At 37.7% G+C, this 16730-nt stretch overlaps 2 protein-coding genes across 3 annotated transcripts; one reads left to right on the top strand and one right to left on the bottom strand.

Annotated features, from left to right (window-relative positions):
• Window positions 1–6607: 6607 nt before the first annotated feature.
• LOC103332304 (putative pectate lyase 5) lies at window positions 6608–12180 on the top strand. 2 transcript variants are annotated; one of them, XM_008235031.3, is made up of 4 exons: window positions 6608–7550; window positions 7952–8855; window positions 9401–9606; window positions 11865–12180. In XM_008235031.3, exons 1-4 carry the CDS (start codon window positions 7417–7419, stop codon window positions 12118–12120), a joined length of 1500 nt encoding a protein of 499 aa, XP_008233253.2. In that variant the 5' UTR covers window positions 6608–7416; the 3' UTR covers window positions 12121–12180. The 2 variants fall into 2 exon arrangements, with proteins under 2 accessions (XP_008233253.2, XP_088908962.1); XM_089052836.1 differs by having other exon boundaries at window positions 6612–7550; window positions 11871–12180.
• Window positions 12181–13358: 1178 nt separating this feature from the next.
• LOC103332305 (serine/threonine protein phosphatase 2A 57 kDa regulatory subunit B' beta isoform) lies at window positions 13359–16383 on the bottom strand. Its single transcript, XM_008235032.2, has 2 exons — window positions 15110–16383; window positions 13359–13938 (listed from the first exon to the last, which is right to left on the bottom strand). Exons 1-2 carry the CDS (start codon window positions 16148–16150, stop codon window positions 13612–13614), a joined length of 1368 nt encoding a protein of 455 aa, XP_008233254.1. The 5' UTR covers window positions 16151–16383; the 3' UTR covers window positions 13359–13611.
• Between the last annotated feature and the right edge of the window lie 347 nt (window positions 16384–16730).

A 16730-nucleotide genomic window follows, 5' to 3' on the forward strand; every position in this document is an offset into this window, starting at 1 on the left:
ATTCGACTTTCTTCATGTTAACACAATGAATCGTACTTTTCTTCCTATCAAGACAAATAATACAAGTAGACGATTAAGCACAACTTGCACATTCTTGTTATCCCAAACGCAATTTGCAGGTCTCTTTCTCTAATGAAACCCAATTGGTATTCACACAATATAATAGACATTGTATAGATCAAGTTGGAGTACGTATCAAGATATATGTATACAAAGTTTTAACTTTGCACTTACAAAAAGAAATGTGCATTCCTCCCCTTATGGTCCTTCCCGTTTATTTATTTGTTATTTAATGACATATCGTTTTTAGAAGAGAATCTTACTCGTAACCGCACACTACTGTGGCGATATTCCAAATCAATCACGCATTATCATACATTTTAACTTTCCTACATGAGAGTGCATGATTGACTTGGAATACCTTCACGATGATATCCCATTGCACGAAAATTCTACTCCATTTCTAGACTTTGACTTAAGTTGGAGCTTTTTATTTATTTATATAACTTAAATAACATTAGGCGTGTAGCGTGTTTCCATGCTTTTGGGGCAAATTTTTTTTATGGTGCTTTAAAGGGTTTAGTATCAAGAACATCTTTGGCAATGTTTAGTAGAAGGAATTAAAAGTGTTTATGGGTTATAAAACAAACACCTTCCATATGCTTATTGAAGAAGAAACCTTAAAGTATTTCCCAAACAAACCTTAAACATTATGTTTTTCTTGAACATATATAGAGCTTCAGTTGAGGGATATCAATATAGGGTTCACTACGTAATATATTTTAATGATCCGAATTGTCTAGTTTTCAAGTCTTCACTTATAGATCATCATCTCAAAAATTCAGGCAAATTAAAAACCATTAAGGCATATAGTTGGAATCAACAAAATAGACGAACACGATGCTTCAACAAAAGGCTATAATAACAATAATCTAATTGAGTGGTTAAATAATTTTGGATTCAAGTGATTTTTTTTTTTTGCAAAATAATCTTTGAGGGAATATATAACAACTAAACGATTTGAATTATTGAAATACAATACGTTATGAGCCCTACAAAAATATCTCTCAAATAAGCTATATTTCCACCATGCAATGAGGCTGCATTTACTTGTCATTATTGACATAATTAACTTATTGTCAGTCCTACATTGATCACACGCATTTCACCATCAACTAATTGAGACAATTACTACATTCCAACGACTGTGAGTTTATAATAATTTCAAAAGCTTGCATTGTCATATGAACCAATAATATGAATGGCAATGAGTCAACATACTACACTAGAGTACGTGACTTTATTAATGTCACATCCACATAACCCTTGTGTTTCAAATTACTATACTGTCATCAAGTTGAAGTTTTTCACATTTTATGAACATTTTGAATGAAACAATGCAAACAACTTAGACTATATTATTTATATATATACAGTTGTTCTCATATGCGGACGTCCGGATGTTATTACTGTAGAACGTCGTTGTAAATATGGAAGAATATATGACGTCTGCAAGATATTAATAACGTCGAACGTCTGTATAGGAGAAATATATTTTTAAATGAGTGATAGAATTAATTTACATTTTTGTATAACACGATCGTGAATTCTTGGTTGGGGGTGAGGGCCTATGTAAAAGTAGCCTTCTTCGATCTATTACATTGATCTTTATGCTAAGTTTATTATAGAGAAAAGTATCTCCTAACTGATCACGGAAAACACGTACTAGACCTTGAAACTGAAATGCACCTAATTATTTTCAGTTTCACTACTTTCTTACTCCTGTATTTTGTATATTTTTCCGATATTAATAGTTCCGTAACACAACATATTAGATTGTCTGTCAAAACACATTTGCTTTGTTACAAAAATTGAAAATTAAAGCCAATCATTATACATTTCTTTCTTCATATCACAGTCACAGCCGATTTATTTGAAAAAATATCGAATTGTCTTGTCTCCATCATCTTTTGTTCATTTTTTCTGGAGAGGATTATACGACGGAAAACAAAATTTCTTGGTTTGTTTAATGTGGAAAAACAAAATGTTGAAAAGATATTCTTGTCTCCATCCTTTAATTAATGCAACGCTTCACTTATCAATATATAATTTTTTCTTCATAAAATTATATTTTTAATTGTTTCTTTTGTTTACTTTTTTTAATAGGAACTTTGATGTTGTTGCTGCTGCTAATTAATCACAGTTTCTGGTTGCAAAATTTATGAACTAGATTTTATCAGGATGGTTTTGAATGGATAGATACTTTACTATAAAGAAAGTTTTTTTTTTATTGTTTGTAAGTACATCCTATTTATGGGGCTTTAAATCAATGATCAAAATAAAAAATAAATATATAAATTGTTCATTTTTCAGAAATGATTATTCATTTAATTACTGATATCTTCTTTTTTCGATACAAGCGATACTGAGAGAGGGGGAAATTGAAACCTAAGACCTCAAATGCAACAGTAAATACTCTTAATTAGTTGAGTTACAAGCCCTTTGCATTGGTATCTTTGTTTTCGATGACCAAACAATTATGAGATATTACAAAGATAAATACCTAAAATATAGACGATTCCGATCCTTCAAATACATTATTAGGTAACCCCAAGAAAAATGTATGAACTTCTGTTAAAATAAGTACATCATCCGCATACAAAAATCCATACCACAAAATGGCTAAAGAAGATGAGCTGTAGTGTTTCGTCCAGGTAGAGCTATAATTGTGATGTGGGTAGCTAGCTGAATTGCTCACCTTCTTAAAATTTTCATTTGGCATTAAAAATTATATATATATTTTTTGCAAAATACTGCCTCTTGGGGTCCTCACAAGTGACAGCATATAATAATATCACACCTATTTATTTATGTGTGAACAATTATTTAGTCAAGGACAAAATTATATTAATTGCCGCTTTCTAGGAAAATATTTTATATCTAATAAAAAAATATAAACGAATATCACTCTACCGACCTAAATGCAAATTGCATTAACAAGTACAAATTAAACAATAGTAATATATTGCAGTAATAATTATTCACATATGCAGCCCAGGATGCAGGGAAGGTCGGTCTTGTTTATGGAAATATAAATATATATATATATATATATATAGTGAAGTTTTATTGAGGGACATTTTTACTCTCTGTTTGGTTGAAAATTACATAAAATTCTAAAATGACGGAATTTAGATTTCATCATTTCAATTTATGGTAATTGAAATTTCAGTGTTTAGATTTATGTATGTCGAATTTTGTAAATGACATAATTTTATAAATGACACTATGAAAATTGTGAAATTACGCCTATTTTGGTGGAAATTGAACTCAGAATTTAATACCTCAATTTTCACCATTTTTTCCTTGCTTCATTTAATAAATTCCATGCTTAAGTTACCAAACAATGGAATTGTCAATTTTTCTTCTTAAATTTTTGACTTTTAGTTAAATTTCGAGTTATTTTCCCTCATATAAATGGAGGGTTATAGGGACCATCACACATTGTTTTTCAATGATCCGAACCGTGTAAGTTTTAGATATTCACTCAAAGATCATATATCTACAAAAAATCACTTGAATATGAAACTATTTGACCTACTCAATTAGATTTTTGTTAATTTATTTTGTTATTAGCAATTAGATGCCTTAATGATTTTCAATTTTTATGATGGTTTGCAAGGATGATTTATGAATGAAGACTTGAAAAATAGACGGTTTGTATCTTCTTTTTTTTGTAAGGTATCCTAAAAGCGTCCCTCAAATAAAATTATTTGAGAGATCCTTCAATAGAAGGGACTATATATATACAAATATAAATTTATATAATAATTTTACTCAGGAAAATGTTAATTTGAATTATTTATGTAGTGTATAATATGGTCATAATAAATTAGACAAAGACATCTATCTATTATTGCATGTCCTATTCATATGCCAAATATTCCTACATGCATCCTCATCAGCAAGTTCCTACATCATTATTTGCCAGGATATCATTTTCCTTAGTTAGTATATTTTTTTTGGATAAATAATTTTTATTAAGGCAAAATTGTAGCAATGGTTCCTGGATTATATATCAACTTTACTTTTTGTCCATCACATTGATAAATTGTTATCGTCATACTTTAATTATGCCTCTGTCCAGCTACAAAAACCGTCATTGCCATAATTTCTGTCAAATTTTCCGTTAAAAATGATGACATGGTATTGACAAGTTTATTTGGCATGGGCAAAAATGTATTTTCGCACAAAATAAAATAAAATAAAATAAAATCATATATCTCTCTCTCCAGCCCGATTCCTCCCCCCCTCCCAACTAGGTCGGAGGTTCACTCTCAACTATGAAAAATTTCTAAAGCTTCCTCCCAATATCCATTTGAACTGCAAAACACCATATATGGAAAAAGAATCCTGTAACAACCCATCCATTCGTAACCTATAGAGGCCAAGGAAGGGATTTTGGGGGAGGTTGGTGGTGGTTTGTGTAGCTAAAGCCATGTTTAAATGATTGGTGGGGGCTGGGAAGAAATTGGTGGGCGGGAGAAGAAATATGGGTGAGAAGGGGCCTTGAAAAATGGTGTATTTTGATCAAAAACCAATGCAAGAAGAATATATGAAAATGGGACAGACAATGCAAGCGGCCCACCTAGTTACCCATCAACCCTCTGCTTCTCTGTTTTGATCAGATCTGGGGTGGAGGATGAGGGCTGGGGTTTTGGGCTCGTGGGTGCTGGGGTTGCGGCTACGGTAGAGGGTGGCTGTGGGATAGTTTGAGGATTGGAGCTTGCAGGTGGTAGTCATGGGGAATTGGGGGAAGAAGAAATCGTCGGGGGAAGAGGGAGAGTGCACAGGAGGGGAGGGGAGGGGAGAGAGAGAGAGAGAGAAATTGAATTTACCAATTTGCCCTTAATTTTGACAGAAAATTTAATAAAGTTAACGGAAAGACTAATGATGCAACACGAGATCTAATTGAAACACACTGTAACAATTTAACAATACAAAGGACGAAAAATAAAGTTAAGATATATTCCAAAGACCATTATTATAATTTTGCCTTTTATTAATTAGTTTAAATATTATAAAACATAATAATAACACCAGATTATTGTCTTCGTCCGATGAATTAGCTGCTATCATTAAATTAAACCTGTAATCCATTATATGCCCAAAGCGATGAAGCAGAATAATTAATAATCAAGAAAGACAACGCAACATCCAAAGCTCACAACAACCATGGTGCTTATTTTGTTTATTAAAAAAAAAATTTATTGTGGAAACAAACAACTTATGATGGATAACATTTTAATTTCATGAACCTAAATATTTATCAACAACTTATGATGGAATCTAATCCAGTAGAAAATGACATTGATTTGCAGATCATTGGTATCATGTTTGAAAATTAATGGCATCTTAATAATATGTGTGTGAGATACCTCCCATCTCCTTAAAGTTTAGACTATCGTTTGTATTAAAAAAAATTTATCAAAAATTATTTCATGATTAATTTGGGGATTATGAGTTATTGATGTGCTTATAATAAAATGAAAAAATTATTGTATGTAAGAACAAAATCCCTTGTCATAGCATTTTCTACGGCCTCGTCAAAGGCTGGCGGGTGCTGTCCTCCAATAGAAATGCCAAAGTCAAGCAGCAAATTAGGGATCCTAATTCCAGTCAACAACCTTAAGGAGTGCTTGTCAATTTACTTTTCCAAATAAAATATGCTTTCTTGTCAACCCTTTTGGTCTGTAAATGTTGTTGGTATATGAAAAAAAAGATATGATTTTCCAACTCTTCTTTTCTCCACTTACACTCTATTTTGTTTTTCAATACTTTTTAATCAATTTTGTTATTTCTCTTTTCTATTCTATCATTACCCTACATTAATTTTATTTTTACTTCATTTTTATATTAGTTATTTTTCTTTATACTTAATTTTCCAACTTGCACTACATTTTCAGTATTTTTTTCCTTTAATCGAGTAAGAAATTAAGTTTTTTTCCCCTTTAATACTAAAAATGGAGTGTAAGTTGGAAAATTAAGTATAAAGAAAAATAAATAATATAAAAGTGAAGTAAAAAATAAATTAATGTAGAGTAATGATAGAATAGGAAAAAGAAATAACAAAATTGATTAAAAAGTATTAAAAAGTAAAATGGAGTGTAAGTGGAGAAAATGGGAGTGGGGAAATCAGCTCCAAAAAAAAAAAAAAAAGAATCATCACACAATAAAAATTGGCTCTTCAAATTGCCAGGTAGATAAACAAAATACACTTTAAAGAGTCAAATTAGCTTGTTATGTTAGAAATGTTCTTAATTTTGTTTTTGGCTTATTTGAGCAAATAAAAGAAATTTGAAAACTTTTGTTTTGAATTTTTAACTTGTAGTAAAAGTTGTTTGAAACGGGAATAACACTGTTTTGATATTCGATCAATCACAGTATACCAAATGAAAAAATTATCTCGCGTGACATAGCGTGATTGACCGGGTATAACAAAATAATGGAGGGAAGAGGACTTTTAGGTGAACCCAATAATCTTTGCTGGCTTTTCTACTAGCAAAAAGGCGCTTTTTATAACAGCAAGCCCGCCTTCGTCTTCACCTGGCAAAGCCGAAAGAAAATTGCCGAAAGCTGCAATCTTTGTTTTGAGATCAACTGCTAAACAAACCTTCAATATTTTTCTAATCAAACCAACAAATGAAAGCGAAAAGAGTTCTTGTCCGCACTCAGAGGCGGGAGGTTTATAGGTTGGAATGAGAACATTCATAACTTTCAGCAAAGAATCTTAATCCGCAGGCAAAGCAGCAAGAAAATCTAGTTTTAGAGAACAAGAAAGAGCAGAAAAGAAAAGGCTTTTAGCATTTTGGATAAGCTCTCTCTCTGAATCTCCATCGGAATTTTTAACATTTTAAAAAGATTTTGATTTGGCTTTCTTCCCATCTATCCCTAGATTAGCAAGCAAGGTAAGAATGTGATTGACTGAAGATGTCTGCAAGGGAGATTGGAGAGTCATTATATTTCTCTCTCCTACTCCCTCATCTTCCAAGTTCCTTGGTTATCCCAATCACCAGCCTACCGCAGCCAAAAGCCACCCCCCCTCTACCCCAATATTTTCTTTCCAAAACCCTCCAAACCCTAGCAGAAAAGTGAAAACATTTTCACAATTAAATTATTCAGTGTTTCATTATTATAATAATTATTTATTATATAAACCACCTCACATTTCCCAAGATTTGCAGCTTCCCAAGTGGTTGTTTGTTGTTAATACTGGGCAGCATTGGAGAGAAAGATCTCTCTCAAAGAAGAGTCTTTTTTTATACAGAAGCATAAAAACACAACAGCAGCCAACAACAAACAAATACCCTTTGGCCTCCCTCCTTATTGTTCTTTCTTTCATCCTTGCTTTCAAGGATGCTTCCTACCACCTGCATTCTCTTAATATGCCTCTTGAGCTCTCTCTCCCCCCTCACCAAAGCTTCTTCCCTCAACCTCACCCTCCCTCACCAACACCCCAACCCTGAAGCTGTTGCTCAAGAAGTACAAAGGTAAGCACAAATGAGCCTCAGCCCCCCAATCATTTCACACAAAATACACACACAAATTGAAAATCCCCATCTGGGTTTTGCTCATTTTTTGATTTTACAAAAAGGGTTGGCTCCCATTTTTCAATCAGTAGGTCCTCAACAGCTAAAACCCCTGTATGGGTGCTGTACATTCTAGTGTTAATGCTCTGGGCCACTCTGTTTTCAAAGCACTGAGCAAAAATCCCAGCTGGGTTTTTCTCAAATCAGGCCCCTTTTCTTCTTTTCTGTGCTTTACTCAAGCATTTTGAGCTGTAAGACCCAAAACCCCCATCTGGGCATTGCTCATTTTCTCTGCATTTCCCTCATTTTCCCTCTAACAAAGCAGAGCACTCTGTTTTTTTTTTAAAACTGTTCATGTTCAGGAGAGTCAATGCATCTCTATCCAGACGCCAAATGCTGTCCCTCGAACTCAAAGAGCAACAACAATGTCTAATCGGCAACCCAATCGACGATTGCTGGCGCTGCGACTCGAACTGGGCCAGAAACCGCCAAAAGCTCGCCGATTGCGGCATAGGGTTCGGCCAAGACGCCATGGGAGGCAAAGGAGGCCAGATCTACATCGTCACCGACTCGTCCGATCGGGACCCAGCCAACCCAGTCCCGGGCACGCTCCGCCACGCCGTGATCCAAACGGAGCCCCTCTGGATCATCTTCTCCGCTGACATGACCATCAAGCTCAAATGCGAGCTCATCGTCAACAGCTTCAAGACCATTGACGGCCGGGGCTTCAACGTCCACGTCACCGGCGGCGGCTGCATAACACTCCAGTACGTCTCCAACATCATCATACACAACATCCACGTCCACCACTGCAAACCCGCGGGTAACACTAACGTCGCCTCCAGCCCCACCCACGTCGGGTGGCGTGGAAAATCGGACGGCGACGGCATCTCCCTCTTTGGCGCTCGCAAAATCTGGATCGACCATTGCTCGCTCTCCTACTGCGCCGACGGCCTGGTCGACGCCATAATGGGGTCCACAGGGATCACGATCTCGAACAGCTACTTTGCCCACCACGACGAGGTGATGCTTTTGGGCCACGACGATAAGTACTTGCCGGACTCCGGAATGCAGGTGACGATTGCGTTCAACCACTTCGGTGAGGCGCTGGTGCAGCGTATGCCTCGGTGCAGGCGCGGGTACATACACGTGGTGAACAACGACTTCACGCAGTGGGAGATGTATGCTATCGGCGGTAGCGCTAACCCCACCATTAACAGCCAGGGGAATCGGTACACTGCTCCCCAGGACCAAAACGCCAAGGAGGTAAAAATTGTAAATTTCTCTAAAGTTCGGGTCTTTTTTCATTTTTTTACTTCTGGGTCGGCGGGAAACCTGAAAAAGGGTAAAATGATTGTTTCATGATATTGGGAATTGGTTCGTTGGCGGGTCCCACTTGGAATGGTGGCGCGTGGGGGTTGTAATTCACGCGCTTCCAGGTTCGGCTTGTCACTTGGAGCATGCATGTCAAAATGGGAAATGGATTCTAACTATAGCCCACTTGCATGGCGGCGTGTGGGATTTAGAATGTATCACGCGCTTCCAGGTGGGGCTGGTTTTGTTGGATATGAAAATGGGTTTTGGGTAGAAGAGGGTTTTACTGTATATCTTGTCTGTGAAAAATTGTTTTGAAATTGAAAGGACAATGATTATATGATAAAGGAAGGAAGGCCTATGTCATACAGAGAGGGACGGTAGTGGCTGACAGTGAGCATTTGCAGCTGTTAATTTGGCACGACCTGTTGACCGTGATGATAGTACGAAGAGCCCTAATTCATTTATTTAATTTTTGCCGTGTGAACAATTCACAGGTAACAAAGCGCGTGGACACGAATGAGGGGGATTGGTCCGACTGGAATTGGAGGACGGACGGGGACATAATGGTAAATGGCGCGTTTTTCGTGCCCTCAGGAGCAGGAATGAGCACTCAGTATGCAAGGGCCTCAAGCACAGAGCCCAAGTCGGTCGCCCTCATCGACCGCCTCACAAACAACGCCGGTGTCTTTGGTGACCCCAGGTAAAGCAATTTACTCTTTCAACTGTATTACCTGTCACATTAACTGTCGTAATGAGGGCCTTTATGTCTTCCGAATATGAATCTCATCCTAAATGACCAAAATGCCCCTGCTTTGCATATTTGGTTGCTGGCATTTTACATGCATCCTGCTTGCTGGGTTTTGGGTTTGAGAATAATAAAATACAAATAGTGTGAGAAGAGCAAAGAGAGAGTGTGAAAAATGGAGCTAGGTTTTTATGGGGTGCACGTGATTATGCGGGGCAGTGGGAATCTAGCTGCTGACACTGCAGCCTTACAGTTCAGTTGTTCATTGTCTTGGCCAAAGGGCCCAAGGCCATGGTTATTATTAACTTATTGGGGTTTATTTATTAGTTAAATAATTTTGGGTTTGTTTTAAATTTAAGTATGACCTTGGGATTAGATTTGAAGTATGTCCCCCTACTCTTGATTTTGTTGGCAGTTTTATTCTTTCTAGGTTGCTTGGGGGGGTTTTGACCATTTTCACTCCCAAAAGACCATCTTATTTTAGAACTCCCAAAATGATGCAACTTGCAAGGGACAAAAGGCCAACGGGTGTGAAAAATGATAGCCTACATTTGCAAAACTATTATACTATTTTACAACTACCCTGAATACCAAATCTGCCCACAGTAGGGTAAGGGGGCTAGGTTTGTGGTGAGATAATTAATTACTGTAACATTGCTACCACCAGCCAATGGTGTCCCCATCAGAAGCTTGTGATGTTATGTTATTGGTGAATGTGTCTGTCAAGGGAAAGGTAGAAAAGTTGCAAGTGGGGGCTTTTTGTCTTTGGGTCCACCCCGGGTCATGGATTGGTGCGTCTGCGTTGGGAAGGTGACTCCGTTATGTTCTCCTCATTTTGCTTTTCAGCAAGTAACTGTGGGGTCCTTGTACAATTTTCAGAAGTGAGTGTGGGCCCACTTTTGATTTTTTTTAAATTATTCATTGGCCCACTTCGGATTTGATTTAACCAAAACATGGACAGCTTGCCCATGCTTAGAATTGGCCCAGGTCCTGAGTCTTGACCGTGAGACCTTTCCTTCTTCTTTCTTTTTCTGAACTTGACTGAGAGGTACCTGTTTCTGATCCTTTCTGTTTTAAGTTTGAGTTAATTTAGAGATTTAAAGTCTCTTAAAGTATAAATTATATAACTATTCTTTAAGGATTTAAAGGTAATCAAAATGTCACAAACTTATAAGAATTTGGATAGATGATGCAGTTTTTAAAGTTTGGAGATAGAGAAAGAGGGTTGGAGATTTTTTTGGTTATAAGAACGGGATCTTGGACTGACCCAAAATTACTGATCAATGAGCCTGAGCCAGCCCAACCCAAGTCCATGAGCCAAGAACTGTAGTGAACCAAGGATTGTGGGTTGTGAACCGACCCAAGTTGGGCTTTAGTTGGTGTGATATGTGAGGATTCTTTAGGTCGTTTGGCACCAACTGTTTGTAGAGTTTATTTAGAAATGTGAGGTAAATCTTAACATGGAAATGACAAAGACTTTGATTCAATCTGGTGATTTTGCATGTTCTTATTCGAGTACTTGCTACTAGATAGTGACAAGGTCATCTCATGCATGTCAGTGGAAGTTCTTGACACTAGGAGATATATTCTCTTTTCAAACCTTGCATTGGCTCTCATGAGCCGGAGCCGGAGCCAGACCAACCCAAGTCCATGAGCCATGAACTATAGTGAACCGACCCAAGTTGGGCTTTAGTTGGTGTGATAGGTGGGGATTCTTTATGTTGTTTGGCTCTCATAAAAATTGACAAAGCTGGCACAAGGGTTTCCAGCTGTTTTTACTACTTCCATAAGAGATTGCTTCTCTTTCTGTCAAATTTTCGTGGATCTTTTTGCTACCTTCTTTACCAATCCTTTATCCCAAAATGGCAAATGCAATTCCAACTATTTGAGAAAAGGTTTGCCAAAATAAGCGAGCTCAACCCACAGGCTCCTCTTATCCCATGTGAGACCAACCCCTTTCCCCAAATTTCCGTTCTCAGATTTGTTTATCACTGAATGCTAAGGACAGTCGTCCTCACGCGCGTGGACAACTCTTCACAATAATCTGTTGTTCATGTCCATGGGGACCTCATGATGTCTTAAAACTTGTTGCAAAGTGTTTTCAGTTACATTTATTTCCGTTCCGTCTATTCTGTTAAACCATATGTCATCATTCATTTCTTGATCTAAATAATTTACTGATTTTGGTTGCTTCAACTATTGTCATGGTATAGGAGCAGTTCGAGCGTATCACACCCCGGAGATGACGGCAGTGGGACCATCACCGATGGCACCAACACTGGAAGTGAAGGGTCCAGCGGCGGTGACGGAGACTATTTTGGAATGATATTTGGGAACGGTGCTCCACCAAGCTCTTCATCATCTTCAAACACAATATTCTTGTCTCTTCTAATTATTTTTATTTTGTACGTTACCATCAACCATGGTGGTGCTCTATTATCATTACCCTTATTATTAACATTATTATAGAATTCAAAGAAAATATCATTATCTGATAAAAAGAGAAAAAAAAGGGAAAAATTTCTCAAATGATTTGATTGCTTGGTTGGTCCCCCCACATCCTTTGTTATCTGTATTATTTTAGTTTTTTTTATGGTCCTTCCTTAAGATGAAAGCTTTCATGGGTTTTCATCACCATACGTTTGACTTTGAAGGCTCTCATGTTTTGGCGGTTCAGTTGGATTGAGTTTTGGGTAGGCTAACGTTACGTGGAGATGGCCACAAAAGAAAATAAAAAAAGAAGATGGGATATGATTGGCTGAGATGGCATGTCAAATTCAGGGGATTTATTTGTTTTTGGCTTCAACCATTTTCGTTGAATTTGAGTGCTTTTCATTGAGTAATAATAATGTAGTTAACATGGCATGTCTCCATGTCTTGGAAAATTGCCAAAAGACAATGGGATTTGTAGTGCCCTTCGAATCTTTTATCTTAGGCGCCCCACTTTCTTCTTTTATGCTAAAGTATAACGTGCTTGTTTGAGTCCGTTCGTTCACTTGTGTGCTAGTATAACAAGGAAACAGAAAGCATATGCATGTCTTGTCAGCTGTATCTGTAAATGATAAGAATTTCACGTGTACATGGGAAAGGGTGATTTCAAGTTAAGAGGAAAGCTAGGGAACTCTGCGGAAGATCAGTGTCCCCATTGTGGGACCAATACCAATCGACATAGTCAGACGGATGCCAACCAACGGTTGATAGTAAGCTATACCACGTCGACTGTTCCTAGCAAGACTCAAATTAGAAGCCATGATGGTTTGGAGCTTCAAGCTTTAGGAGTAGAGCAACCTATACGCATGTAGACGACTGTTTCCAGCAAGAATCAAATTAAAAGCCGTGATGGTTTGGAGTTTCAAGCCCTGGGACTGGGAGTAGAGCACTTCTTCCTCGCATGCACGACAACAGTTCCCTTCTTGTTTTCCCATTCCTTTCCTCTACACCAAAAATAAAAGACCAAAATGGTGAATTTTGTACTACATAATAACATAAAGGATCATTATATAAACAAGTTTCTGGTGACGGATTAGTACCTCTTGAGCTTTGTGCTTTTCACAACCTTCCCTGAAAGCTACAGCATTATATGGTTTAACCGGATTGATTAATCGATAACAAATTCGAGCCAAAGACACATATAAGCTTGTCAAAGAACAAGATAACACCAAGTAGTTTGATGAGGAAAATGAACACAACCTAAAGTGAAAAGTAGATATGAAATGAAGTATGCACATAACTTTTCCCGGTTGGGAAAGAAGGGGAAACAATGGCAAAATCTTCGCAAGCATTCACAATCTTCCATGACATTCATTACACCTTGTTACAACGTTTATATTTTACTCCTTTCCAAGTTATTTCATAGCCTTGGTAGGACTTCAACATTGAAACAAGTTTGAAAAAAAAAAAAGGAACAAAAAAAAAAGCCATTTAAGTGAAAACTTTGAGTTGTTTGTGTCCTATATTTAATTAACTAACCAATACCATATCCTCTCCCCCTGCAGTTGCCGCCACTGCTTCTATTCTCTTCCAAGTCAATTCTCGCTGCTCTTCCATTTCTCTGGCCCTTGTTTCTTTTTCTAAATATTGTTCCTGACACTCTTCAAACAATTCTGGGTCCATTTCCTGGAACATCCGTCGCACATTGGCTGTCAGCCCATGGATAGCCTGGTTCCAGTGACCTTGCGTGTTTTTCTCCAATGCTTCAAAGATTAATGGCAATATCACGTTCCGGTTCTGAGCAATTAAACTTACAATGTGTTCACTGTTCCACAAGTAAAGAGCTCGTTCGGCAACCTGCCAAGCATCTTTATATTAGAAACACTTTTCAAATAGAATAGTTATACAACTAGAGAAAGAAAAAAAAAAGTATGTTATAACATTTTGGGAAATCCCCAACACACATTTTCATTAAGCTTTCTTAGTCATAGATAAGAAGATATTTTGTTACGTGATGGCAAGGAAGAGGCATGTACCAATTGACTCCAACACAATAAGCAGCAATACAGCAACACCATAACTTATCCTTTAAAGAGGGTAGACAAATGTGAAAACTAGAGACATTGCCTAGCTTTGTTCAGCTAAACAGTGTTCCTTTTCTCAGACCGAGAAAAGAGCAACTGCGTAGCTTAAATAATAATAAAAACATGAATTTCATGGTTAAACTGTGGCCTGTCTAAGCATATGTATTTGCTGGCTAACCTGCGCCTAACCCTCTCTGCGAGCAAGAGCTCAGATTCAAACAAAAGTATTGTAATCAATGACGTGCGGGCAAAAATGACAGCTCACACAACCTTATTGTGTTTCTGTTGGACTTCAATATAGAGGCAAACTAAAGAGATGATTTAAAAATAAAATAAAAACAAACTAGCCATATGGAGAGACAACTAAGAATATAAGACTGCTTCAAAGAACTTACCAAACTTACTAACAATAGCATGTTTATAACCTATTATCAGGTAGTTCTTGTATGGATCATATCAACCACCATCAGAAGGGGACCAAGTGAAATTAATGTCTACCACAGCCAGAAAATTACACACAATAACTATGGAGACTCCTGAAATCTATTGTTTGAAAGAGTGGCACATGAGTATCCTACGCAATTTCAACACTTTCAACAGAAATGCTTACACGTCAAGCATTCAGACCAACTTTGAATGACACATAAGTCAAAGGTACGAGCTACAGTATTAGCTATATATTCTTTACAAAATCACATTTTGATGGATTCGTTCTCATAAAGTTTAAGTAGTCTCACAGAAACAGTGGAAGGGGGAAAGAAACGTCCAAGTGATGGTAATACTGTACATTAAACAGGTCCAACAACTTATTATCTATTTCATAACTAATGCCATAGTTTTATCATATAATTTACTTTTCGGAAAAAAATCACACTGAAAAATGCATAAACAATCTAATTGTAACTACCAGGCTACTCATATAAAAAACAGTCTTTCGAATTCACCTGAAAATGAGGGCTATTAAGGCAGCGCCCAATCTGTCTAAAAAGCGGAAGCATACATCTGTGAAACTCAGCAGCCTGCGTAGCTTCCAAAACCTCTTCTAACTCTGCAAGAAACAGAACCTCCTTCTGACAATTGGTGACCGGCCAATACTTCAACAACCCCTTGACCACCAATTCGGCCAACTTATAATCCTTGTCAACAAACTGTATGATACAATAGGCTAACTGGTGATGATACGCGGATATGCACTTGGGTTTGTGCAGAGGAATAAGTGCTCTCACAAGGAACAGCTTATGCTCCTCTTTCATGGGCAAAGCAAAGCCATTTATTATACTTCCTAGAATCTCTAACAACTCTCCAATCCCACAATGCCTCTGTGTCTCAAATATAAACCTATAAAACACATTATTCATGGCCTTCCTGATAAAGGGTCTGTGAACCATAAACTTCCCATAAATTCTATGCAAAAGGGTTTTCAAATACTCGCGTTCCCGAGGGTCCTCAGAATCAAACAACTCCATTAACCTCAACACAAAGATGTGATCAATGTAACGTTTAGCGACTTTAGCATCGGTTTCTGGTGAGGCAATGTACCTTAACAAGAGTTCATAGACGATTTGCAGGTGAGGCCATGAGGGCTCCTGATAGGGCTCGTCCTCGTCGGGTTCGAGCAAGTCCGAGGCCGGAGGCAAGCATCGGAAGATGTTGAGTGACACCATGCGAATGAGCTCCTCTTGCATTGGACCGGTGAGCTTGCACGAACTGGAGTCGATGAAGTCCACGAGCTCCATGAGGGTTTGGCGCTTGAGCTCTTTCTCGAGAACCCATTTGAGAGAGTTGGAGAAGTCGCAGTAGAAGGAGCAGAGTTGGAGCTTTTTGAGGAAAAGGGCCGGGCGGTCCAAAACAGCGACGTCTCGGAGAAGAGGAAGGGGTTCCATGGAGAGGGATAGTGTGATGGGTTGTGACTCGGGTTCGAACTCGAGATCGGTGGGTTCGGGTTTTGGGGATTTGCGGTGGCCGCGTTTTATGATTTTGAGCATTTTTTTTTTTTAAAATTGGTTTTTTTTGGGTTTAAAGGAGTATTGGGGAGAGATAAGGACGACCTAGGAAACTGAAGAAGAGAGGAAAATTAGGGTTGTGGATGGGGATAAGGAGGGATTTGGGGGAAGAGATATTGGGATGAGGAGATCATTTGGTGTTTGGGAGATGAGAAAATTTGCAGAGTGATGGGAAAGTTTGTGGGAGTGGGAAATTGAGAGGCCACCCCTTGCTTGGAACTGAGGGAGTAGTACGATTGACCATAAATGGAAACTTTTTGATTTTCTGTTAAAAGATCTCTTTTTCATTTGGACAATTTGCTAAAATATCACCTTTTAGTGCCTCCCGCTTTCCCTTCTCCCCACTTGAAATTGAGCATACAACGAAGTAGGCTACAAGTGTAAAATCGATCAAAAATTTTTTTTGGGTCAACAAAGATATCATAAAAGCCAACCAGCAAAGGCCCAAAGGGGAGCCAAACCCAACCAAACAAACAGAACAGACACACTAAATCAAAGAACTAAAAACAAGCCAAAATAACAAAACAAAAGAAGAGCCACACAACAAAAGATTAATTTGAAT

Source organism: Prunus mume, linkage group LG5 (assembly GCF_029339155.1).
Source record: "Prunus mume cultivar Tortuosa linkage group LG5, ASM2933915v1, whole genome shotgun sequence".
In the NCBI taxonomy this organism is placed as follows: domain Eukaryota; kingdom Viridiplantae; phylum Streptophyta; class Magnoliopsida; order Rosales; family Rosaceae; genus Prunus; species Prunus mume.

What these genes read in the sequence shown, in the direction of transcription:
- LOC103332305 (XM_008235032.2), bottom strand. Translation starts at nt 16,150, where the DNA reads ATGCTCAAAATCATAAAACGCGGCCACCGCAAATCCCCAAAACCCGAA. An exon ending in TTAATAGCCCTCATTTTCAG is followed by an intron (nt 13,939 to 15,109) that starts GTGAATTCGAAA and finishes GATGCTTGGCAG; the next exon opens with GTTGCCGAACGAGCTCTTTA.
- LOC103332304 (XM_008235031.3), top strand. Translation starts at nt 7,417, where the DNA reads ATGCTTCCTACCACCTGCATTCTCTTAATATGCCTCTTGAGCTCTCTC. An exon ending in GTTGCTCAAGAAGTACAAAG is followed by an intron (nt 7,551 to 7,951) that starts GTAAGCACAAAT and finishes GTTCATGTTCAG; the next exon opens with GAGAGTCAATGCATCTCTAT. An exon ending in GGTGTCTTTGGTGACCCCAG is followed by an intron (nt 9,607 to 11,864) that starts GTAAAGCAATTT and finishes GTCATGGTATAG; the next exon opens with GAGCAGTTCGAGCGTATCAC.